The sequence below is a fragment of the Lissotriton helveticus genome, chromosome 3_1 (assembly GCF_964261635.1).
Source record: "Lissotriton helveticus chromosome 3_1, aLisHel1.1, whole genome shotgun sequence".
NCBI classification, from domain to species: Eukaryota; Metazoa; Chordata; class Amphibia; order Caudata; family Salamandridae; genus Lissotriton; species Lissotriton helveticus.
In genome coordinates, this window is record NC_136061.1 from 538,066,649 (window position 1) to 538,094,462 (window position 27,814).

Consider the following 27,814-nt stretch of genomic DNA (forward strand, 5'->3'; position numbering starts at 1 on the left):
CGATATAGAATAACAATGGGTATTCTATATTGAACTGTACCCAGGTACACAAAATCGTATTGGGTTAACCCCATACCTGTAATGGCTGCATTAACCTCTAGCGCATCCCGGGGTTCCATGCATCGTGCCTGTGCACCACGCAGCACCCGCAGACCAGAATGGTCTTGGAATCGATGCATCACTTCCCCCTACAGTCCGGATTCGATGCATCACTTCTGCATGCAGCAGAACTGTTGCATTGCCACCCCAAGGACTCATGAACTGATGCATCTCTGTGTTTTCCGATGCTTCCTTACTCCGCAGGTGTTATGAGTGGGGGATTTTGATGCATTTGAGGTACTTGTGTAAAAATCATGCATCCATAGATTTCTGTAGACAGAATTTGCTGACACCTCTTAAAGTCATGTTTTGAGTTGTGTATGTTATATTTTTGTCGTTTTGGTCTTGTTTGGTATAGCTAAAGATACTTTATCTTTCTAAATTGGTGGGGTATGCATTTGAAGTGTTTTCACTGTATTACTGTGTGTCTTATGTGCAAATACTTTACAGATTGCATTTGAGATAGGCCTGGTTGCTTGTGCAAAGCTACCAAGGGGATGAGCAGGGGTTATCTTGGGTGTGAAAACTCCCTTATTCTGGCTAGAAGGAAGGGTCCCTACTTGAACAGGGTGCAACCCAATGCCAACTAGAGGTCTCCATTTCGAACAGCTACGCATCACCTCTTTTGTCCCCCCCAATCACCCTTGGTGTCGGCTCATCCAAGGTACTGTTCAATGAGCCAAGGCTGTTCCCTGTATCCGACCAAGCTCCAACGAGGTCCACCTGAACTTTTGGATTTGCCCCGGTCAAGCATGACCAGATAGCCCCGGTTGACGCTATTTATTTCTAATCACTACCAAACAGTTTTTGCTTTAAAAATTAATATCTTGACTTCTATTTATTGGAAATTTGTTGTTTTGGTCTTGTTTTAATGATAACAATATTGTTTATTGTTCTAAACTTGTGTGGAGACCTTTCATCATGTTTCCACTGTGTTATGTCTCTGTCTGGAACAGCAGCATCTACACCTGCAAAAATGGATTATGAGCTGACTAAGATGGAGACCTACACTGTGGTCCAGCTCAAGGATATCTGAAGGCTACTAAAGGCTTCACAAGTAAGGAGGAACTGTGAAAGATGTTGAGGTCATGGATAGAACCTTGGGATGCAGTACCTTTAACCCCAAAGGATGAGGAGGAGGAACTGGATGGTGATGATGAGCTAGATCAGGGTTCACTGGAGAGTCTGTGACTGCCTGTGGGGCAGGGGGCCAACAGCCTGCAAGGAGAGATGGTTAACCCAGGGAAGGAAGCAGCGTATTATCCAGAGGCCTGTCCCCAGCGGAGCTACAGGACAGGTAGGAGGAGTGAACATTTTAATTGAAGCATGCTTGAAGCTTAAGTTGGAGAAGAAGAGACGTGCTCCAGAGGTGAGTCTGAGAGAACTGGACAAAAAGGCCAGGAGGGCTGCTTCCAGTCAAGATGGTGGAAGCATTTCATCAGTTTCCTCTGATAATAGAGTACAAATACCAAGGGTCTGGGTGCCTGATTATGGAGAGGCTTATGAGATTGCTTGGCAGATGGACAAGATCCCTGAGGCGGGTTAGGAGGCTAGAGCGTCGAAGCATATCCCTACTGAGGGGTGGCACACCCTACTATGCACGTTTAGTCACTGTTTGCCAAATCTGCACCATCACTTGATTGATAGTAAGCTCTCTGTTCCAATGGAGCTTGCTAAAAAGATGGACCTCTGGATCAGCACCAGGGTCCAATAGAAGGTACCATGGACTCTGGGTCTTATCACCAAAAATCCAAACATCAAATTAACTTAAACAGGGCTCTGTCCTTGCTCTGCTATTATATAATATTTCTATAGTGGATTTAGACAGGTGGCGGCAGGCTCAGTTTCTCCTATCACAAAGTCTGCAAACAACAGAATTACCTCCTTGCAATATGCCAACTACATTGTTTTTTAAGCAAAACAGAAATGGCCTAGCATTACTTCTTAAGGGCCCATGCTCGATATTTTGGGCACAACGGACCCACAGTGTTACATACCAAAGATTGAAGGATAATCGAAAGGTCACACAAAGGGCAATCCTGATACACACTTAATTTTTCATTAGCAGATCTATCACCTAGCCCGAATCACCAATCTGGCGAAGGATGGCATACACACCTTCTTTGTTCGAACCAATTTTGTCATTGGCTAGTCAAATGTCGCTGACAAGTATAACAACTGATTTTGCGATTCCTATTAATAGGACCCCAGGTTTTCTTCCGGTGAGAAGAGGCACTTAAATGTATACCTTGGTGGAGCAAATCATGGTACTGTTATCTCATGGGCCAAAAGTGGCCTATTCAATAACAAAGGACTCACTCACAATTAAGCTACACCTATCATATAACTTTAATGCTCTTGCAGCCACGCCTGTTCTTCTTTTCTCATATTTTTTCTTTGAACATGACAATAACTACAGCAACTAGGGCTTGGGTGCACAGCACTGATTCTGCTCAAGTTTATGAATGAAAACATAGCAATAGCTAATGCCTATCAATGTTAGAGAATAAGATCAGTCGACCCGGAGAAGATCTCTGTTTTTTCAGACTCCTCCCTATTATGTAGGCTGGGAGCAATAGAATGTCCTCGCCGTTGGAGTGGCGATGGGTGTGTGAAGGCATGGGTCTGGGATTTGCGGGTCATGTTTAAAAAAACGAAAGATATATTCCCTAAGCAGCAGAACAGTTTACAATAAGAAGCCATGAAAGGATCCATGAGGACCTTGGGAATATATGCAATCCTAATTGACATAAGAATCTATACCTGGAATGTGAACGGTCTCCTCTCTAGTAATAAACTTCATGTGGTGCAAGAAGAGCTTAGGTACCTGGGGTTTTGTGTCATCAGGAGACACATCTATCTAAATACAACAAGGGAAAGCTGGATGAATTGGGATTTAGGGTTCTAGTTGCTACACAACACAAAATCCTCAGTTGGGTGGGGTTACGCTTTTGGTTAAAGGCTGCACCTAGCAAGTTCAGAAAAATAAACTCAATATTAAGGGGTGTTGTCGGGGAAGGCAGCGGGCCTAACGGCCTACCAGTGGGACTATATAAAGGGATGGTGGACAAGGTGGCTTCGCATTTGCTAGCCATGTTCCAGGAGGCATTGGACAGGGATACCTGCCAAAAGAATAGCAGACAGTCACAATATTAGTTATACATAAGAAGGGCAAACCTACGGCAAACTGTGGCTCATATAGGCCTATATTGTTGCTAAATGTAGAGGCTAAGGTGCTATTGGTGACCAGACTGTGCACAATCATTTGGTCAATTGTACATCTTGATCAATTGGGTTTTATGCCACACAGAAGCACCCGTCTTAATTTACGGCATTTATTTGGAGTGCTTCATGAAACCGAGCGGCCTCAGACAGACCCAGTGGTCGTAATGTCTCTTGACGAGAAGATGGTGTTTGATAGCATTGAATGGAACTATATATTTTCCACAGTGCCACGGTTGAGCCTTGGCCCAAAATGTTGTGGCTGGATCCGGCTCCTCTACAGGAACAGTTAGCTTAGGTAAGGTCAATGTAGCGGTCAACTGGATTTTTGGCCTGCAAAAGGGTACAAGGCAGGGCTGGCCCTGTATCCCATGATATTTTCCCTGGCCCTCGAGCCACTTGCGGTCTGTATCTGTCAGGACCCGCTGCTGAAGAGCATGAGGTGCAGCGGGGAATGGGAAGAATGTATCTCACTCTACGCTGACAACATCTTGCTCTACCTCACCCATCCTACCCTCTCCATTGGCAGGAATCTGTATATATTTGATCTTTTTGGCAGCTACCCAGGATATTGCATCAACTGTTAATAGTCACTGGTCTTGCCCCTATCGGGTGATATCAAGTGGCTCCCCCGGTACTGCACGGCATCTCTGGTGAGAGTATCCTATACCTGGGAATACATCTTACCCGAGACCCCCAGGAATTTGTATGCAAGAACCTTCTCCCGCAACTAGAGAGGCTGAGAGGGGGTGTCATGCATTGGGGTACTTTGCCACTATCCTTGATGGGCAGTGCTGCATTATACAAGATGGTGACACTCCCACATCTGATATATGTCCTCCAAAACAGTTTTCTTCCAGAAAATTGAGCACAGAGTCTGTTCAACGCTGTGGAAGTGGGTATCACCGCGCATTTTGCTCTCCAAACTTCGGAAGGGGGTCTATGATGGTGTGATTGCGGTTCCAGATATAATCAAATATTACTGTGCAGCCCAGTTGCTTGTAGTCAACAACTGGGTTTTCACAGACTTCCAGTAGCTGGCATAGAGAGGTGATGAGTCGTAGAGGCCATGAGACAATCATCTACCAGAGGAAGAAAGAGCGAGGGTTGCCATCACACATCCAAACAATAGTTAAAATATGGAGGGAGGAGACAAAGCATTTGGGCAGGAATGGCAACTTATAGGAATAGAAAACTTGGGAGATGTCATGTGGGACCAGGCCTTCACATCGTTTGAAACCCTGAAAGAAGAATTTGAGTTAGGGGAAGCAGAAAGATTGAAGCATCTGCAACTAGGGCACATTCTGCGGAGAAACTTTGCCTCTAGAGGATCGACTCCTTGCAGAACACATTCCCGACAAGGCGATTTCCATTACGTACCGGAAGCTGGTGCACAATTCCCCTGATCCGCTAGTGGCATTGCAGAAAGGCTGGGTGGGGGATCTTGGTGACATAGAGGATGATGACTGGGTGAAAGCACTTTAAAGTCCACGTGAGATAGCAATAAGGGCTAGATTTCACCTGGTCCAGCTTAGAATTCTACATCGATTCTACTACTCAAGGACCCAGTTAGCTAAAATTGGGAGGGTAACCACATTGACATACCTCCGAGAGAGTGGACAAGAGGGCACATTTTTTTTCATACTCAGTAGGAATGCCCAGTTATACCGGACTATTGGCATGGGTTCAATGCTGTCATGTTCCGTGTAATGTCACTTGCGATCACACTGGACGCAAAGTGGGTTCTACTGGCAGTGTCGGGGAAGTCCAGGTCTAAATAGCAGAACATTTGCTGCTGCTTGTTTTGGGGGTGACCAAGTGGAATACTGTGAGAGAGTGGGGTAGTGGAGATCTACTAAGCCACACAGATTGAAAGTCTGACCTAGATTGGTGCCAGAGAGATGAGAAGGTTTATCAAAGCAGGGTCTGCCCCAAGAAGTGGGGAAAGGTGTGAGGAGCCAGGCAAACTTATATGGGGTAATAATGGGCAGGTAATGCATTCCAGGGGACAGAAGATTCTATATGCTAGATGGGAAATGGACAACTGCCATATAAAATGTGATGGACCTTGAAAACGCCACTTGTGATTGAGGTTCATGTTCTGTTTTTGGATGATTTCATTTCATACCTGCCATGTATGTACCACAATATTCAGCATGTCTTGACTGTATACACTATATGATGAGCATGGTTTCAATAAAAAGAGTCAAAAAACGAATATTAAGGGACAGGCACTTATTACCAGGATGCAGAATGATTGAATGTTAATTACAATATACAATCTATATACCTCAAATATGGATGATTCTACTATGCCCATTTCTAGTCTGTAGTGATATCAATTCAACTAATAAACCAAGCAGTAGTGGTGTAGTAAGGAGGGGGGCGGCGCAAGTTTTGGGGGTTGCAGCGGCTGACAGCTGGTACCGTCGCCACCCCCCTGCTCTCACCTACGGCAGTCGCGGGGGGCAAATGCTCCGACCGCCACGGACACCAAAAGGTGTAGCTACGCCACTGCAAAGCAGGAACTCCACAGGCTCTTTATCCGCTTTTCATATGAGAAAGTCTTGTGCCGCTCTTCTGCTTTGTAGGTCGAAGAGATACGTCGGCCCCACCTCGCACACAATAGGGAATTGGCGCCAAGCGAATGCTAGGCTGGGCTCGGCTAACACACTTACCAAGGCAACTCCACTGTGGTGTACCCATAAATTAGGCATGATGTGTTATCAACCTGGGTTCGACAAGTGGGACATGATTGGAATCTCAGTGGTGAAAGATTTGGTTAAAAAGGGCTCGATACTTAAATTTGAGGAACTCCGGAGGCATCATCAAATGGCTCTGGGGGAAGTATTTAGATACCTACAAAGAAGGCACGCCTTACAAGCAGCCTTTCCAAACTTTGAGGACAAACCGGACTCCTCGCCTCGCACAAGATTTGGCAAATAGATTCAAAAGGCTTGTAGCCCCTGCTAGACCTGTTGGCTTTGCGAGTGATTGCTTAACTTAGTTCCCTCTTGTGGTACAACTTCAGTTACATTGAGCTTGCTGGAAAGCTTGCTGTCATGAGGGGTGATGCCGGGGGACATTATCTCTTGGGTTATTTTGCCCTATCTCGGTCAGAAGTACCACTGTGGCAGAATTTGCAGCCACACAATACCCAATGATGCTGTGTCTACAGCCCTGTCAAGTTACCCAGGTCCATGCGGGATGCCTCATCCAGTCCAAGAGTTTTTATTATTTTATTCTGGAAGTAGTGTTATTTATTTTATTATAAAACCGGATTACAAGAACCAAAATTCTAAGAAAAAACCTGGACTGGACCAGCACATCATGCATGGACCTGAAAAAATAGTGACACATTTAGCCACCGGAACAAGCACAAATTTCGGTATGGGATAAAATAATATTTGCATTGTATTTTGGTAGTCACACCGAAGTGTGAGAAAAGAAAATAAACAAATCGTGTGAGTCTGATGAAAAAGTGAGTGTAGGCAATGAAAGAAAATATTGAAGTGGACCTGAAACAAGAATTGAGAGTTAGGACATAAAAGGGCATCCCAGGAACACAATCTACATTCAGAGAAAGAAAAAAATCAAATCGATCAATTAAACTGTGTAAACAGATTAAAGGTAACAAGGAACCAAAAAGCTGTTATGATAGATACTTTCTTTACAATAGGAACCGAGATTACGATTTATTTTTTAAATGATGTATGTACCACCAACAATATTAGGGCATACCTTTGTAATTGCTGCATCCAGCTTTGCATTCAGTGCCTGGGCTTTTCTCAGATATTTGTTGACCTCCTGGACATCGCCAAATGTAGAAAATTCTTCAATCTGTTTAGCATAGCTCTCCAGCTCCTCCACAAGTCGTTCACTACGCAGCTACCATAAAGACAAAATGTATTTTAAATCAATTAAGAGGGCAAAAGGTCATGGCAGCGAAATTGTAGCATTGGTTAGAAATATTTCAAAATCTCATAACTTAGGGCCTTATTATTTACAGTTTGATGGAGCGTAGGAATGCCATAAACCAGTGGTCCTCCCGCTCCACAAAAGCAGGCCTGCCAACTCAAAACAAATAACCACCTTGTGAAGAGAGGGCGGAGCCTCGCACCAAGATGTACATATAAAACACTTGTGCCCCAGCCCTCCTCCAAGCACCGTCCTCCAAAGAAAAAGATAAAACCTTGCTGAGACCGGTGCCGAAGTCTTGGGGTGTTTTCACGCCACTTAATGGATGTGGGCAGTTCAAAACCTATGAAAACGAGTGGAAAATCGAATGTATGTAGTGGTTTTCAGCTCGTCTTCCCTACAACCATGTGATATCGGCTCTGCACAGGGTGAGCGTGCGGAGGGAGACAATACTGTGTGTCACACTGTGGAACAGTGTGAGTTGGCAGGCTTGCAAAACCCACAGCCATCCCACTTCCACAAATTTCTATGTAAATTCAGGGGAACTGCTGGGTTACCATTGGCAGAGCTCCTCTGGCATTGCCAGCGGCAATCAGAGGTCCTCATCCTCGGACCATCCCTATCCGCCGGGGACGATTCCTGGTGGCCCACAGAACTGGGCACCGCACCGACACCCACTGACCACGCATGCAACCTGGGATTCATCCTGGACTCCTCTCTCACGATGACCAAAGAAAGTCAACGCCATCTCATCTTCATGCTTCAACACCCTGCAAATGCTCCGTAAGATCTTCCGGTGGATCCCTACTGGAACTAGAAAGACGGTTATCCAAGCCCTCGTCACCAGCAGACTAAACTACGGGAATGCCCTATACGAAGGAACCACAATCAAACTTCAGAAAAGACTCCAACGCATACAGAACGCATCCGCAAGACTTATCCTCGACATCCCCCGCCACAGTCACATATCAGCCCACCTGAGAGACCTGCACTGGCTCCCCACCAGCAAAAGGATCACGTTCAAGTTCCTCACCCACGCACACAAAGCGCTCCACGACATAGGCCCCGAAGAACAAGTTACTTACCTTCGGTAACGCTTTTTCTGGTAGATACAGTATCTGCCTGTGGATTCCTCACCTTGTGAATATCCCCCTTGCGTCAGCAAAATTCGGAAATTCTTTTCGTAGCTTCGTGCCGACGTGGACTTGGACGTCATAGAGGCACGGCATCGCTCGTGACTCCGCTGACGTCACCGACGCCCATAATAGGCCCACACCGGCGTGATGACATCAGTTCCGAACTTTTTTCCGTGCCTTTGAGGCACACGGACGGACCAATGACAGTAGATATATACATAGTATACACAGTACACAATAGTCAAGGTAAAACACACAGTGTAAAGTAAATATAAGAAAACTTTTGAAATAATACATTTTCCTTGACCATAAAATATTTACAACACAGATTCTCTGGTATAGAAGAGCGGACAACGGGGAGGCGGGTGGGTCAGTGAGGAATCCACAGGCAGATACTGTATCTACCAGAAAAAGCGTTATCGAAGGTAAGTAACTTGTTCTTCTGATAGATACATCTGCCTTGTGGATTCCTCACCTTGTGAATAGAGTCCCACAGCAGTCCCCAATCCCGGAGGAGGGTGTCCACTCTTCTAAACCAGGAAATCCTGGAGGACAGAGCGCGCAAAGAGGCCGTCCCTCCTCACTTCGGAATCCAAGCAGTAATGCTTCGCGAAAGTGTGGAGGGAGGACCAAGTTGCCGCCCTACAAATGTCCTCTACAGCAACACCTCTAGCCAATGCTGAGGTTGAAGATTTAGCTCTTGTGGAATGAGCCCTTATACCCTCTGGTGGTTCCTTACCGGCCAAAGAGTAGCAGATCTTTATACAGAGGATGATCCATCTTGACAAAGTTCTTTTATGGACCGCTCTTCCTCTTTTTCAGCCAGAAAACCCAATGAAGAGCTGGTCATCCAATCGACAATCCTTAGATCTGTCCAGGTAAAAGGACACCGCCCTTTTGGGGTCCAGACGGTGTAATCTCTCCTCCTCCTTGGAAGGGTGTGGGGGAGGATAAAAGGTAGGGAGGGTAATAGATTGACGAAGGTGGAAAGGAGTCACCACCTTTGGGAGAAAAGCAGCCCTGGTCCTAAGAACCATTTGATCAGCATGAATGGTCAAGAAAGGGGGCTTTGAACTAAGAGCTTGAAGCTCACTTACCCTCCTTGCTGAGATTATTGCAACAAGGAAGACTGTTTTAAGAGTCAAAAGCCTCATAGAACATTTGTGAAGTGGCTCAAAGGGAGCACCCATTAAAAAGGTCAAGACAAGATTTAAGTCCCACTGAGGCACAATAAAAGGAGTAGGAGGGAACTTATTTGTGAGGCCCTTCAAAAACCTTAAAACTACAGGAGATTTAAAAAGAGACGGCTGGTCAGGCAAGCAGAGAAATGCCGACAGCGCTGAAAGATAGCCCTTAACTGTGGCAACAGCAAGCCCTTGCTGCGCCAGAGAGAGAGAAAACTGGAGAACATCAGACAAATGGGCTCTCAAAGGGCCAATAGATTTCTCCCCACACCAAGTGACAAATTTTGACCATCTATATGAATAGATGGACTTAGTGGAGTCACGCCTGGCTGACAAGATGACATCCACCACGTCAGGCGGGAGAGAAAAGGTGTTCAGATTGCCCCGTTCAATCTCCAGGCATGAAGGTGTAATGTCTGGAGGTGGGGGTGTAGAACCTGCCCCTCCATCTGAGAGAGGAGGTCTGCCCTGAGAGGGAGACAGAGCGGCGGGTGAGAGGAGAGGTGGAGAAGATCTGTGTACCACATCCTTCTTGGCCAACCCGGGGCGACCAATATGACTTGGGCCCGGTCCTGGCGAATCTTCCTCAGAACCCGAGGAATCAAGGGTATGGGAGGAAACGCGTAAAGGAGTTGATTTCCCAAACTCAACTGAATTGCGCCCCCCAAGGCTCCTTGCATCGGATACTGGAGACTGGAGAACGACGGGCAGTGAGCATTCTCGCGAGTGGCAAACAGGTCCACCCGAGGAGTTCCCCATAACCGAAAGATATCGAGAACAACCTCTGGATGGAGCCTCCACTCGTGGTCGGCCGAGAACTGACGACTCAGACTGTCTGCTCGCACGTTCAGAACCCCGGCCAGATGATTTTGCCATCAGACAAATCTGATGGTCCTTAACCCAAGACCAGAACCGCAGAGCCTTTCTGCAGAGACACTGCGACCCTACTACTCCCTGCTTGTTGACGTACCACATCGCGGTCGTGTTGTCCGTCAGGACTTGCACTGACTGACCGCGAAGGGAAGGGAGGAAGGCCTTGAGCGCCAAACGTATCGCCCGCAATTCTAGAAGGTTGATGTGAAGCAACCTTTCCTCTGGAGACTAAAGACCCTTGACCTCCTGATCCCCCGGATGAGCACCCCACCCTAGAGTGGATGCATCTGTTATCACTGTGGCCACCGATGGAGACAGATGGAAAGGATTCCCTTGTGACAGATTGCCTTCCACGCCCCACCAAGATACATCCGCTGCAGCCTCTCTGGAGATCCTCACTGACTCCCTGAGATCCCCTTGGTGTTGAAACCACTGCCTACGGAGGCACCACTGGAGCGCCCTCATATGCCAGTGTGCATGATGGACCAACAGAATGCGTGAAGTCATCAGACCGAGCAGACGAAGGACCTTCAGGACTGGAACTACCGCTCCACTGTGAAACAAATGAACCATTTCCTGTATGTCGCGAATCCTTTGAGGAGGAGGGAATGCACGACACACAGTAGTGTCCAGTACCGCACCTATGAACAGGTTGCGCTGGGAGGGCACCAGGTGAGACTTGGGTACATTTATCGAAAAACCCAAACGGTACAACAACTGAGTTGTCTCCTGCAGGTGCTGGAGCACTTTCTCTGATGACTCTGCTTTGATCAGCCAGTCGTCCAAATAGGGGAATACCGGAATCCCCGACTTTCTGAGATGTGACTTTGTTTCGTTTTTCTGTGTTCCCTGCTTCTTTGTTTCGTGACGATGTTGAAGAAGACCGGTTTCAAGCCCTGCAGGGAGTGCGGGAAAATGATGTCCATCACGGATCCGCACGAGGACTGACCTCGAGGTGGGATCGAGTCCGGCTCAACCATATACGCAGATTCTTCATCTTCCACAGGGACTACTTCTTCCTCCTCTCGAGCCGGAGACGGCGCCGGAGATGGATTGGACTCCGGAGCCGGAGAGGGAACCTGCGACCTCGAAGGCGAAGCCTCACCTTCCTGATCCGGAGTCTCCTGCGGCGGGACCACCTTCGAACGAACCCTCCTGGGCGACCTCGACCTCGAGTTCGACTTCTCAACCGAGTGACGTAGAGACTCATGCCTCCTCTTCCAGTGCTTCTTCCTCGATCTTGAAGCATGGTCCGAAGAGGACTTCAAGGCCGAACCCCCTCGAGATCGGGACCTCGACTTCGACCTCGACTTCGACTTCGTCCTCCTCGAGCGGGATCTTGAAGTCTTCTTACCCTTGTCGGCCTTAAGCCTTGCCACAAGTAGTTTGGTTTCCCTCTCCCGCACGGCCTTCGGATTCATCTTACTACAAGATGTACATCCATCCACGTCGTGATCGGAGCTTAAGCCCCAAATACAGTCCTCGTGCGGATCCGTGATGGACATCATTTTCCCGCACTCCCTGCAGGGCTTGAAACCGGTCTTCTTCGACATCGTCACGAAACAAAGAAGCAGGAAACACAGAGAAACGAAACAAAGTTACCATTATAGCTACTGAGATTCCCGAAACCGTTAGCGTCGACGACGCGGAAAAAAAGGAACTGATGTCATCAAGCCGGCGTGGGCCTATTATGGGCGTCGGTGACATCAGCGGAGTCGCGAGCCAAGTCCACGTCGGCGCGAAGCTACGAAAAGAATTTCCGAATGTTGCTGACGCAAGGGGGATATTCACAAGGTGAGGAATCCACAAGGCAGATGTATCTATCAGAATACCTCAACAACCGCCTCACGTTCTACACTCCAACACGCAAACTCCGCTCTGCCAGCCTCGCCCTCGCCACCATCCCACGGATCCGCAGAACCACCTGGCGGCCAAGACGTAGAACTCCCTTCCCGCCCACCTACGTCTGACCCGGGACCACCTCACATTCAAGAAACACCTCAAGACCTGGCTCTTCGAGAAGTAGCGGCACTCCCCACCTCCCCCCCAGCGCCTTGAGACCCTCACGGGTGAGTAGCGCCCTCTACAAGTGTATTCATTGATTGATATCCAGTGACAGTCATGTGATACTTTTGGGATCGGCACTACTGTCACTTACTTATCCTGCTCGTATCCGCCATTCAATTTAGGGTGAAAAACGGGAAGGATAAATGTTAAAGGGCCAAAACATACAGAAATAAAGCTCCAAGCACGGTAGGGTCATTCACTTGTACTGGGAAAACAAACACCGACTTGAGAGTTTCTGTCTCTAAATGAAAAAAAGAGGCAAAAATTAGCACCTAATATGTCTACTTTATTTTGTTAATTAGATCATGTTTACCCAGATATGCCGAATGTAAATGTTCATACTATGCAAACGAGTGTTGCACAAATGATTTTAGTTTATGTACCACTGTATCTAAAATTGAAGCAAAAATGTAGGGACACTAGCATCCTGACACGTTTTAGCACATTTGTGCCTGAGCACTTTATTTGGAAGGGATTGCCCAGGTGCAAATGTCTTCAGGAGTGGCGTGGGGCAAACTGAACATCCTGGTCTTTCTTTTGTTCTTAGGGGCAAAAGAGGTAAGTGACTGTAGACTCCAAGTGATGTTTTTGTACCTCAATGGTCCTTTTCAATTAGCGGTTAATAAGGGTTTTTGCCCACATGGTGCATAAATATATTAAAGCTGTCCAACCAGGTCTATGGTTAACACTGACGATTTGGGCTTCTTCATTATACTGCACAGGGGCTCGTGGATTCAGGTCAGTCTTTTCTGTGATAGACCTGCAGCCAGGTTAGTCTATGCTTCTGGTAAAGACTCAGCCAGGTCAAACTTAGAAAGCATTAAAGTAATGTTCACTATGCCCCGTAGCCACCGCATAAACAAGTAAAGTACTATTAAAGTGCTGCAAGTTAAATAAAACCCTAAGTTTAGCATTTTTGTATTTAAGCTGGAGTTCTCTGTCATTCTCACTAATCTGAAGAAAACAGAGAACAGAAAGAGTTCTTTATTGTGCATTTGTTGATGGCACATACTGAAAGAATGCAATAAAGAGTGCAAACGCCAGAGACGAGCTACAGGGTCCTATAAAAGGCAGAAGAGAACTACAAAGACCAGCAGACTAGAAAGGCGGGTTATCACTTTTTATGACATTCAGTCTATAGATATGAGGCCAATCGTCGAGGATGTAGTATTAAGTACACTGTTAGGAACAGATGCGTGAACAAATTAACTCAAGAAGGGTTCAGGATGTGATGGAGGAAAACTACCCATGGGTTATGGAACATCATTCATTCAAAGGCTGGAATTTTAACTCAAAGGCAACTGAATAGTTCAATACGTTCAAGGTTTATATAGGACACTGGCGTAGAAAGTTACAGCACCAAAACAGACTACCATGTGCACCATGTGCACCATGTTACAATGTAAAGGGGAATGACCCTTTAACAGATTCAGATTCCAGAGTTGATTCCCAAGTGAGTCTTGCAGCTTTGAAAAATCCCTTTAGTTGATCATGTGTTCAGGTGTACTGTGGTCTTTCCCACTCTTTGTGGTTTTCTGCCACACATTCAGGATATTGACTTGCTGTTCTATTCTATTCTAGTGGGTTTGACTCTTAATGAAGATCCCATGATACAGAAATAAAGTAAACGGACCTGAAATTTCAATTCTCGTAGTTTGCATCATTCCCTAAAAAGGCTAGCTGCTTCCACAGCAGGGAGTCTAGATTCAGCGAGGAAAAGAACTGAAGATCTGGAGGCTCTACCAGTAAAGGCCATGCGGAGAGAAAGAGGTTGCTGGCTCCGCAGAGAAACAATGTTTCTTTTCTTTGGATTTCTATAGCTCCCAGTTAGTACCTGGCTGCATTTTCCTCAATCCTCATAGTCCTGACACGTTTCTATTTGAAAGGGCGCAGCATTTACAGAGTTCCAGCTCCAATGGGCGTGGATTTCATTCTAATAGTACTAAGCCTTTAATTCCGAGTTTACAACATTTTAAATGCAGTATATTTAGCCTGTGATAAGTTTAAGAGTATTTAATCTGCATTTTTAAATGTATTTTCCAGATAGATTTAAATAGGGATATATAATTATTGTGCTATGGGATTCTGGGCACAGCTGAAACTGTTCTAGTGTTTATAGAATTATTGAAGTTCCCAAGACAAAGAAATGCCCCCAAAACAAACAGCATTCATATGACATATTCTCAGTCTAACCTTAAGTCCATCTTGGTATTGTTCTGTCTTCTCCTTTATTATTTTTCTGTGTTCTTCAAAAATCTCCTCCATTCTTCCGTGCCATTGAAATGTATTGTTGTGCAAACGAATATCTGCTGGGGAGAAAACGGCATAATCGACCAAAAATGTAAGGCGGTTTTTGGCATCGATCAGTTTCTGCTCCAAATCAACCATCTCATGTTTTTCTACGTGTTGCACATAAGCCTGGAGAGGAAAAAAATAGATATTATGCTTAGAATCTCATTAAAACATTGAATTTTGAATACCTGTAACTGAGTAACATTACACCGTAAAACTGATGGGTTTCATCTGAAATGCTTCTGAAAGTCTTTTCATGTGTGTTGGACTTGGCCCTTTCTGCAGAGTCGTCCCCAAAGCTTTTGCTTTCACCTTCCTGTTTACTGAAGCCGTTTTTATTGGCTTTTAGAACTCCAACCACTTGATCACGCTTGTGCTCTCTCCATTAGATATGGCAAAATTGGCTTACACCCTATTTGCAGATACCAAAGAACAAGTTACTTACCTTTATTAATGCTTTTTCCAATAGATACCTGTCTTTCTGAATATTCTATATGTGACCATCCCAAGCGCCAGGACTGGATCCAAAAACAAGTTCTTTACAAAGCCTCCCCAATCACACAAGGTGAATATGCCTAACTCTACAGTAAATGGTGTAATAGACAGTATAAATGAATCAACAGTGCTTGTGATGCAGTTTATTGTTTGTTTTATACACCCCAACCAACAATCAAGTGAGAAAGCAGCACTAGGAATAGGATTATAACCTCTCTCCGAAAAAAAATGGCAAGAAAGTATCAAGGAATCTACTCTCAAGGGGACTGACAGCCGGCCTAGGGTAGGTCCCCGACCGGGCTGCTCTTGGACGGCATTTGGTTCCCCTCGCAACTTTAGCAAGCACACCGGCCTGTCCCTGATGGGGCTCATTTACCAAAACCTTCCAGTGCAACTTGTTTCGGGAAGGTATAGATTCTTTACCTCACACATGACTGTTTTTGTTCACACTACTAAAGAATCCTGATATAAGGGGATTTGACTTTTTGCTTGCCATTACACATCTAGCCGCCCCCTTGAAAGTAGATGAGGATTACAGGTTCTGAAGTATTGCTGAGATCCCTTTGGACTTTATTAAAGGCAAGAAACATGTTGACCCTTTGCACAACTCACTAGAACTGATACGGGTCACAACTTTTTAGGTCTCTGCTAGGCAGCTCATGCGCTGTCTTGTCGAGAGATGCTGTATACACTATAGTGGGGGAAGCTCCACCCACTTTCTGCCCATTCTTTGTGATTGGCTTTATTCATAAAATCTGCAGTCTGATTGGTGTTTGGCTTTTTAGTCCACCCTCCTGATGCCTATGTCGTCATTTTGCTGCTTCCGAGGCTGTTGGCCCCTTTACTCAAACACTATTTTCTGTCCTTTGTCCTCCCCGCCACACAGTCGCGCAATTTGTCACTTTTCGCATCACCCTCACCCCCCACTCGCATTCGTGCCTTCTTAACATACCGCACTCCTATTTGTAATGCAATATGTCTCACGTAAATGCGAGTCAAATTGCATTGCAAATGCTTGTTTGAAAGTAGTGCGCAGTCATTTAGAGGCAGGCCCTGGCACCGGAAAAGAACCCTCGGTTGCTCCGGAAGTCTTTTTTTACATGGAGCCTGAGCCAGCAATCTAGCGCTGCTCTTAGTTTCTTGTTCTTTCTCCCTCTCCCGCCGTCCGTGCCTCCGCAGCAGGCCTCTCGTGGATGCCCCAAGACCCGCAGCATCAATGGAAGACCGGCAGCGCCAGCAGGGGACGCGATGGCAACATGAGAGGGCTTGTGTTGCGGCGACCATGTTATGGAGGTAAACCGTGAATTATTCCTCTCTATTTCCACTCTGTATGGGTATGCGGGGCCAGGCACGTGGTCGCCGCTCACGGCAGTCCCAGCGCTTCTGTTCTGTGTGAAGTAGCGCATTGTTTGAGGCAATTAAAGGGCACATATACGCGCAAAGTTACTTAGGAACCCCACAGTACAGAAGAAGAAAAAGTACACAAGGATGGTATATTAAACGAGGTTTGAGGACGTAATAGTGGCTAGTTGCGAACCAGGAGACATGAGTTCCAATGTGAGTTCCAGTTCAATAGACCAACTGTGTGATCTTGGTCAGGTCATCAGGTCGTGTTCTGGCTTTAGGTCTTGTCTTTCAGGTGCTTCTAGATTAAATTTGTGTACAGACCAGCCTATTAAAATGGCTCTGCATGGTTAGCTTTTTAGGGCGCTGTGACCTGTTTGAACCCTGTCTGACTTGTTTCGCCCAGAGCTCTCTCTCCTCTGGTACATCTAGAACTGACAGACCATGAAAGGATGCTCTTTATCCTGTGATGGGCAGGGCGCCCAGGAAGCAGCCCTACTCTGTTGCATTACACACAGTTGAATCACTGCTCACTCACCGTAATCCAGAACACTAAGGTGGTTGTTTTATGGTACACACACTACAAACGGGGTAATGTCCCCTTTGCCCTTTTTAGTGCGTATACTTTTGTGTACAGCCAAAATAGGACTGTGGATACATATGCCAATTTTTGGCAGATGTCTCAAATCCGCCAGAATCTTAATAAGCCCTTAACTTATTATAAACCAGGGACCAATAAAAGCACACAGTTGTACTGTGATAAAAGAAATGTGAACACTGTAGTGCAAGAAATTTCACTAGATGTAGCCTCTCCTTCAGAAATGGATGGATTTTACAATATCAGCTAACTCTAAATGATGCCACCTATCTTTGATTTAAGTTGAATTTGGACACCACCAGCTCATGTCTTGAAAATAGAAAGTCCAAGGTAGGCTTAGAAAGGGCCTGACTAAGGATATTGATTCTTCTAGAGGTCTATAAAGCCTCTTGGTGTTCTTGTCCTTCAAAAAGATGGGTCCTGCCCATGACCAGTGGCTTAGGATTAGACATTTGAAGTGGATTGCCCGTTCCCTCTACATATGTTTTGTGGGATGTGTTTAATCCGTTTTTCATGAGGACAGTGGTGAAAATACACGAGAGAGCATTGGTACCTCCTGTGGATGCTGGAGAAGGGGATTGCAGCCATGGGCACTGAAGGGGGTTCATCAGATGGGTTTCTGTCATTGGTTGTGGGCTGGTTGGGGAGGGAGAGAGTGGGTGTCGGGTGCTGAAGCAGGGTTTTTCTGCATCTCTTTGGCTGAAGTGGACAAAACTGGTTGTAGTGGTCACATGTTAACGTTTCAGCAGTACGTTTTAGTGGAAGAGGGAATGGGAGTGGAGAAGCAGTGCGGCCAAGTAGATGTAACTTTCAGGTGATGATAACTTAGTACCAGGACATCTGCTTTAGTAGAACCCTTGGGCAGGTGGTCATCCCATGAGATAACCAAGACAGCACTCCACCCTCCTGTTACCGCGCACCACTTCCCGTCAGACGAAAGGAGATGAGCATGGCACTGATTTATTTCTGAATATTTTAACATGATTTTTTTTCTATTTGCACCTTTGATTTGACCTGACACCTCTGATTTGGTCGCTCTCAGTCTCAAATGATGCTTCGTTAATTAGTCATGTATGTTGTGTACTTTTCAAGTTAGTTTATAGACAACCAGTCATTTTTAAATCAGACAGCTCCAAATAAAGAAACTGAAACACCAGGGACTTCTCTAGGGGTGGAGCTTGGAGTGTGACACCCCCTCTAATAAATAAAGCCTGATATAGGTAGTTGGTTCCAGAGGCCCCTAGTTGGGCTAACAGTGACTGTGGGAGGTTTCCACTGTATTTAGCAGCCCTCACAGCACATAAACACACTTCCACTATGCTTTGCAGCGCTTTTGTACACCGGCTCTCATCTTTACTCCCACACGGAGCACGACCAGAAATAAACAAAAGACTGGGTGGCTCTTACGTGGCGTGGAGAAGGCTTTTACATTTCTATCAAGTCTATTTTCATCTATCTTGTTCTAAAAAAATTACAGTTTATTTTTCATGAGGTTCTTTGGGGCTCATAGAAAATGACACAACTTTGATGTGATAGACGTGAGAAGTGTAAGGTAGTAACTGTGGTCAGCTGGCAGCGCTAAGATTTTCAGGAGTTGATGGGATGTGGGACAGAAGTGTGCATCTCTCCTTCTATTTTTGTTTTGTACGGGAGAAGTAGGTAATGAAGTTAGACTTTGAAAAAAAAACACACATTCACATACACAAACACCCTACCCCCACACATATAAATACACACACATACATACACTCACCCACACACACCTCACTCCACCACACACACACAAACACACCCTACCCACACACACACACACACACATTAACACACCCCACCACAGACACACACACACACACACACACACACACACACACACACACATATACTTGCACCCAAATTTAAGGCTTTTCTTCAAAAAAGTACAGCCAAATGTTGGAAGTCGCTATTTTTTTTATTTTGGGAGAGCAAAGCCGTGGCCTTAGATACTTGATAAACTTGATAATTGCACACATACTTCTGCATTCTACTTCCCAATGAGATCTTTATATCATACGTCCTCTCCTCATGTTCTGTGTTTGGTAAAGTGTAAAATATGTCAAAAACTACTTTTTCAGCAGCTTTGGAAGTGCTTTATTGATCGAGGTTATTGATCGAGTTGAACCACTGCGGATTTTGTGCCTGCTGCTTGGTTTGGAGTTTATCACTGCTATCCTCCTAGCTCTGCAGTCATTGCTGTGATTAATCTGTTGCTTCTCATACTACTGACACCAATGTTATGTTACTGCTCTTGCTACTTTTTTACAAATTAGACAGTTACTACTAATGTACTAATGGTGATGTCACAAAGCTACTGACGCCCCTATTACTGCTCTCCTGCTGCTATTCTGTTCTTCTCCTATATTACTGTTACTGCTATTCCTGGCACTTCTGTCACTGCTGTCCTACTCACACTTCTGTTACTGTTGTACTCCTCACACTACTATCACTGCTGTTTTACTAACACTACTAATAATTCTCTCTTGCTAACTTTTATTTTTTTACTGCTCTCCTGGTAATTAACTGCTATCACTACTCTATTGCTCATGCTTACTTCTTTACTAGTAAAACTGCTGCATTACTATTCTGCTACTTCTGAAGTCATTGCTAACCTGCTAATTTATTCATCTGATACTACACACAGTATATTAATATGTTTATAATAGCAACTACACCTCTAAGCTCATTAGTATGCTGAGACCAATTGGCATTGCCAATGCTTGTTTGAGTCAGTTTTTATTCATGGCCCAGGTACTCCTCTAATGAATTCCTCTTGGAGAATCCAGGAGCCATTTTTAAATCCCTTTCACATAGTCCCACTTCTACTCACTTCACATAGGTTGTCCTCACATAAACCATTTAGCTTCACAACGGCAAAACCGAGAAGACCTTCGGCAAAGAGCCCCGCTGCGGGGTGGACCTACCAAGCCCTCTGTCCCTCCCTGTGATTTTTTTATATTTATATGTTTCAGGCCTAGCCATTGTCTCAAACTACCATAACTGCCTGCCAGAGCTTCACCGAAAGGTAAACGAGGTTATTTTACCCTTGTATCTACCTGTAGACCCGTTAGCAATTTAGATGTGTGTTCCTGTTCCTGCATGCAGTTAAATAGCCAAACTTCAGCTACCTTTTTAACATTAAATTAATTAGACATGTTTCGGAAAGACAAGTAGCACACAGTTACCATGAACTGAGGTTCTTATGATAGCCAAATGCAATGTGCAAGTTCAAGTAAAGTTTCCCATTAAATGTAATAATAGATATGCCATTTTCAGCCTCACTGAAATCATCAGTTTCTTCATACTGACTGTTAATTTCTAGTGCATTTCAGTCAGAACCAAAAAACTCATGGACAGCCAAAAATGTCTACTTTAGTGTCAACTTAGTATATGGTTTTGTCGTGTATTTCTATAGGTTCTGAATCGATCCCCCTATTCCTGACCCTATTCTGGTTAAACTAACTAGCTAGTTAACTAACAGTCAGCCCATGAGGCAAGAAAACCCCCATGATGCAGATACCGTTATCTGACGCAGTCACACTACGGCACAGGAACGTGTTATCTGATTAGGTCATAACGCTTGAGATCTAATTAGACAAGCGACATTCCTCCAGCCCCTGATAAGGCATACGACGTTCTCATAACAAATCAAACCTATGACAACCTGGACAATCCGTGCGGCCATTGTTTTGATTTCACAGAGAACTTTTGCAAAAGAATGTGCTAACGAGCAAGTCGTATGACATCTTTATTGACGTACCTATGTCCATCCTTACGTCAATCCCGGCACCTTTAAGGTATAAATATTGCCGACCTTGCCCTATGCAAACACACGCGTGGTGACAAGACGGAGCAGCCATACTTGCCGAAGCCGAGAGCCGAAGCAGACCCCGCAGGCAGCAGCCCCGCCTTCCTGACGCGCTGAGAGACGCGCTGCTATCTCAAGCCGAGAGACCCAGCACCGGCGCTTCTGGGCAGCCCTCGCAGGCAGCCTGGAATATCAAGAGCAGAGAAAGAGATACCATTCCTCATTCATCCTAAATTCCAGGTACAGAACTGAATAACCCCTCCTAGAGAATTCTTTAGTTATTCACTTGGCAAAAACAAACTTAAACTAAACTGTAACTTTCTATTCCCGCCCACGCATTAGACTTAGGTCAGGTACACGGGGTAGGCGTATTTAGAAACACCAGTTGAGTACGTTTAGTCAAATGTATATGTGTATGTAAATATATTTTAATCATTTTAAACATCATATGGCTCAGAAACCATATCAATGTTTTTACAGTATTATTTTATACTATTGCTTCTAATGTATGCACTTTACTTAACTATAAGTATTGCAATAATATCGATCCATTTCTCTTGTACGAGAAAAGAGACTGATCAATAAATAACATCTTTTATTGAACACGCCCGTCTCTTCCTTTTCTCTACATTCTGATGAGACTAAGAATGCACGTACTGACTGAGTAAAATAATTGCCTTGTGCTCACACGACTCTCGAGATTGACTCTTGATTAGGGGAGAGCAAAGTTGTCATGTTCTATGGTTGTCAGAAACTAAATCCCTTCTTGTCTAATCAGGGGAGTTCATCCTTCCTTGAACATTCGAGAAAGTTTCTAGCGAACTCTGAGCTTAGCTGGCAAACCCAAAAATTAAGTCTAGTTTCGACAGTAGTAGACCTAGTTAACGTCTGGCCTAGGCCTTTACTGCTGTAGGTACTATTCCAATGCGCAGAGCCTATTGGGAAAATAGGAGCTACACTACATGGCGCCCAACGCGTTTGGAAAGGGCGATAAAACTAACGTAAGACATTTAGAGTAACTCAGTCGTGCTTTCTCACTCAGACCCCTTTTCCCAAATACTCCAAAGACGTCTGGAGTGGGTGAAAGGTTATAATATCCTCCAAAACCTCGCAGGAGGGAACTCCTATGTATGGTTCTTGGTCTAGTCAACGTTGAAGGATAAAACAGTTCCAGAATATTGTGCATCCAATCTCTGTTTCCATAAAGAAACCTGATCTGCAAATAAAAACAATACCATCCTGTCAGTAAAATGGGAGACAGTGATGAAGAAAGAGAGGCAATTAGATTAGCTACTGAAATAGCAGATGCTGATGCTACCATGCAAGCAGCAGACGCGGATATAATACTTATTCCGGTCATTAAAAGGAGATCTATAACCTTAAAACTTATAGAAAATGGACTGACACCTAGAGGTGGCACAGTCATATTCGTAATTGAGGCACACGAATATCGGCAGACAGAGGTATACTATACATGGATACATTTTCCAGCAGCAAATGCTGTAACAAAGTACTTCCACTATTACAAAGTAGAGGAACCTCCTGAAACGTACACTCCTTTCGAGGAAGTGGAAGTACCACTCAAATTCCAAGAGCATTTGCTCTTATTTGATGGCGCCCTAATACATAACAATCACATTACAAGGCTCGGTCCTTTAGGAAGACCAGGAGCAACGTGGCCGGTCCTAGCCGGATACACACCACATCCAGACATCGAAAGAATGCCTGCAGCAGAGCTGTTAATACAGCTAAAACAACTACTAAAAATTCACAGACAATTAGTTCAGTATGTAATGCGGACTTCAACAATTCAGCCAGCGATTAAACTTCCACAGCTGACCCCTCACCAGGGGAACACAAATAAAATTACACCACAGAACATCCAATCCTGCCTAGGTAAAGTTCCAGCTAAACGGGAACAAATACCATTCTGGTTGGCACAGAAAATTACCCAAATAGAGGCGGTGTTCCCGGACACCACCCCGCTGGAAAAACACAGGATTCTGACTATATGTCTCCCAATGGGAATCGCACCACACATTGAGGACTGTGACACTTGGGGTACGGTCTTTGCTTCAATCTACACAAAAACGCACGGTGTTCCATCCATTTCGGTAATACCAGATGTGCTAAAACAAATTCAAGATGAATACGGTCCAGAACCTGCTTTAACTCTTGGTATGAAATTACTGAAAGACTTCAAGCAGGTCTCGGCTATATTATTAGCCAACATAAAAGGTGAAGCAGCAAACGTGGCGATCCGCCAGAGGTTAAAAGAGACAGATATAGCAGACCAACCAGCTGAAATTGCCAGAATCATAGAAAAATCCTATGAAGAACTAGGCAGAGATAGTCTAGGTGGAATACCAGTAAAACCGCAACTGACTACAAGTCCAGAAAAAATATTTTTTAATAATAATTCACCAAAAAAGAACTGGGATGGAAATAAACAATCCAATCCTAAAGAAAAGAAATTCCAGTCCAGAGGAAGGTCTCCTAGGCGAAGAGAGAAATCTCCAAACCCGAGACAAAGGTCACCTCAGAGTGAACCCTCTGGGAATAGATATAACCTTAGAAATAGGGATAATATTAAAAAACCTGATAGATATCAAGACATTGATACACGTCCCTCTCAATCTTTTCAGAATTCCTCGCAGAAATCGGAAAGAAGAGGACGATCAGAAGAGCACGCCAAGTCCAAAGACAAGGAACCTGCTCAACTGAAAAAGAAATCACAATTTCCAAAAAAGAAGGTAGCCAGTATCAAGGTAGTTAACAATGCCGAGAATACTGAGGACACAACTGAAAAACGGAGAGTGGGCTCAGACAATGCTAGACAGCGCAGCAGAGGTGAGCATAGCTCGCAAAGTCCTTATGAATCATCTGGAGACAGTGGACACGAATGAATACCTTCAAGTGGAAACTGCAGATACCAGAGTTAGCAAGCCCCACAAAATATACGAGATAACATTACGTATAGAGGGAGATAAGACTAGGAAAATAAGGGGACTATTTTGGGATAACCTATCCAAAGGCTATGACATCCTTCTAGCTGAAAAAGACTGGCCACCGGAGTTTGTCAGGGAGTGCCCTCATGGCGAAGAAGTAATTATGCCTGCCTTCTCGAATCAAATACCGATTCATAAAAAATACACACTTGCTAGAAAGTGGGCAGTGGCCTTAGCACCTGCTTTATATAAAAATCACGTAGGATGGGATGAGGATTCTCCTCCTCACAAAGTCCAGTTAAAATCACAACCAACTGCACAAAGGCAGTACCCAATTAAGCAAGAAGCTAAAAAACAAGTAAATGAAATACTAGATCAGCTAGAATACCAGGGGGTGATTGAAACTTGACCTCACAAATGAACAATCCTTTGTTTCCGGTCTCCAAACCAGACAATTCGTACCGTCTAGTTTTGGATTACCGACACCTTAACACATGTTGCAAAACTTTTGCAGTGCAAAACTCACACAGTGCTGCACTAATGAATAACATAGTGCGCAAAAAATACAAAACAACCTTGGACATCTCCAACGGATTCTTTTGTCAAAACATAGCACCAGAGAGCAGATATTTAACTGCATTCTCAGTAAATGGCACTCAAAAACAATTCTGTCGGTTAGCCCAGGGGTACAAGAACAGCCCGGGGGTATTCTCAGCGAGAGTAACAGAATTACTACAACTATATGATGATGAAGCATTATCTTATGTCGATGACATTTACTTAACAGATGATGACTTGGAGACTCACTTGAAAAGAGTGAACACCATAATACTTGGTTTCACTGCAGAGGGTTACAAATTCAACTTTAAAAAGTCCAGAATTGCCCATCTGAAAATCCAGTACGGAGGATATGAATTATCAAGTATTGCCTGGTTAACAGTCTTTTAAGAACTAGGAGAATTAAAAAATCTAAAATATGAAAAGACGTATCCTCTGCCAATCGACATTCTGCCTCTACGACATTACGCCTGTGTAATCTATACAGACGGACATGCTCAACCCTCCGTTTGGGGAGAACATGCATACAATCCCACATGTGGGATTACAAAAGAAGTATGGCACGGAGGTAAACTAAGACCTCTATTAACAAAATCACACTCAGTAGAAACTAATTCAGAACTACAAACTGAAATATTAGCTTTGAAAATGGCGCTAGATAATGCGGATCGCGAATTCCCGACACTTATAGTGTCAGATTCATATTACTGCGTCAAAACATATAACAAGGATTTGCAGACCTGGATTCAGAACGATTACAAAGATGACACGGATGCACCAATAAAGCAGAGACTGCTCTGGGAACAGGTAGCTCTTTTGAAAAAAGAACTACCAAAGACTCACGTGACACACTCACTGAGTCATCAGCGTGATGGCGTTCACGTTGTAGGGAATTCATTGGCTGAAACAGCCGCAGCGGCAGCCAGTAAACCGGCTCCCGTAGATCGAAAAAAGCGTACATTAAAATACATTGACGGCGAAACAGTGCTGGCAGTAAAAACGTCATCAAAAGGCGACTGCTCGGCGTTACCGATCAACTATCCACTCAATTACACATACATCATAGATGCAAACTCCATTCCTTTTGCTCAAATCCCTGGAGTGGGGGATAGAGTGATTCCAAACATGGACAGGAGAAACTTGTTAATCGCAGACGCACACATGGGCGAGGGTCTCAGACACCTTAAATTAAAAGATTCTCTGGAAGAATTACAATCACGGTACTGGTGGCCAGGCATGAGCCTGCACTACACCATGTTTGTAAAAAACTGCCCAAACTGCAACAGAGATCGCAGTGGGGAGAGAAGCAGTTTAATACCTCGTCGTATCAAGGCAGAGAACATCACCACTAAAAAGAATGGCTTGCGATTAACATATACAGGCTAGTTCCCACTTATAATGTAGATCCACAGCACTCGGCTGACGTCCGGACTGTTATACAAGATTTGCGAGTCTAAATGGCATATACGCTAAGAGCATGCTACGTTCGACCATTTTTTTTTTCTTTTTCTCAGGCAATCCAGCCTGGGGGGGGAAAGAATGGCCAAATGAGCACAGCCCAGCGGGAATCTTCTCACTTCCTTCCTGAGGGTATGGGATGGTGTAAAGAAAAAACCAAGACAGAAAGCAATCTATAATAGAAAGGATATTAGGTTCGGGAGCTGGGTGGGTCAAACATCTAATAAGTGTCCAACGTAGTCTAAATAACTTGCCAAGAAATTCTCTGAAGGGATTCAGTCCGTACGAATTATTATTCGGAACTAGGATGTTGATCTCTGACCTTGATAGTCAGACTTCAGTGGTAACAGAAAAAAGCTTTGATGTCAAAGACCGTTTGGCTATTTTGCAGGACTTAAACAAAACAAGAAAAGACCTGAGCAACATACAGTTGAAACAACAGCCAACAACCACTGAAGAATCACCACCTGTCCCAGCAAGACCTGTCTGGATTCCAAAAATCGGGGATCTAGTCAGGGAGAAGATCGCGGTAAAGAAGGAATTTGGGCCTTCTTACAGAAAAGCAGTTCCTGTATTGTCTGTCAACGGGACAAGATCAGTTGTACTACCGCCACTTGCTGGAAAAAAGGAGAACCGAGTTGTATCCATCGACCTGGTAAAACCACAACATGTGGCCGATAACCAACAGTAGGCCAAGTGGACTCCCAATAAGTAGCAGAACACCAAGGTTTGCTACCAGTACAGAGGTCCTATCAAAGAGGCTCATCACATTCGAAACGCCTACAGAAGAACAACAAGGACTATGCAACAATGCAATAGAACTTAGACCTCTGAAAACCCAAATAAAGACATTTAGCAGAGACACACCAATCTATACAGAAGTACCAAGTGAAAATGCAAGAAACAGAAATCCTGAACCAATTGGAACAATTGACAGAACTGCATCCGGTTACTTCATCAACTTCGATGATTCCTCTGAAGGTTTCAGCGAACAAAAGACACAGCCATCATCAAAATCCTTTAAAGACAAAGCTAAGGAACTTTTGAAACAACTGAAAGAAACATATCTGGTTACTCCATGGATTGAATTTTGGGTGGGTTTTGGTGCATTTATCCTCATACTTTGGCTCATCATGGTATTTACCTTGGGACGCTTCATTGAGGGAAAATATGCTAAAATGGACACAGCAAGTCAGAACATCAACTTGGTCCTCAAACCACACACATCTTCACACGTCGAGAAACGAGAACTTTCTTCAGAACTTTCTTCAGCCAACTTCACAGCAATTCCAATACCTGGTGGGGTAGCCTGGGACAACACTGACTATGAAATTTATGGTCCGGTCGAGATCCTGAAATATCCACACCAAATCAAGATCTCCTTGAGTGACTTTGCAAAACCAAACTCATTTGCTGATGATTGGGACTTTGAAAGTATAAACAATATGATGTCTGACTTAGTAATGTCTGCTAAATTTACAAAACATGATTATTTGCAAGGTTCTACAAATTATGATAGTATGTATTGCTATAACCATTATGGTAACCATTTCTTGCATAAATCTGCACAACCTAGAAATGTTTTAAATTATAATCAATGGGAACATTGTGCTACACCTCCAAAAGGGAGCTCTAGAACCGTTTATGACAAATATTCATATTTTTCAGGTTTTAACATAACTAATGCTGAAACATTTTATTACAAATTGTCAAACAAGACAGGGATGAAAACCATGATAACCAACACAAAATTGATATATTCAGATTCATTCTTTGAAAAA

The 27,814-nt window shown here is 44.4% G+C and overlaps 1 protein-coding gene across 1 annotated transcript in view; it reads right to left on the reverse strand.

Annotated features, from left to right (window-relative positions):
• The window catches only part of DNAH7 (dynein axonemal heavy chain 7), a 2,019,015-nt gene that overhangs the window by 1,570,567 nt on the left and 420,634 nt on the right, over positions 1-27,814 (reverse strand). Inside the window, exons 15-16 of the mRNA XM_078680414.1 lie at positions 14,693-14,917; positions 7,063-7,209 (exon numbers count right to left, since the gene is read on the reverse strand). Of these exons, the coding sequence (XP_078536540.1) occupies positions 7,063-7,209; positions 14,693-14,917 (372 nt within the window). The remainder of the gene's footprint in view (positions 1-7,062; positions 7,210-14,692; positions 14,918-27,814) is intronic.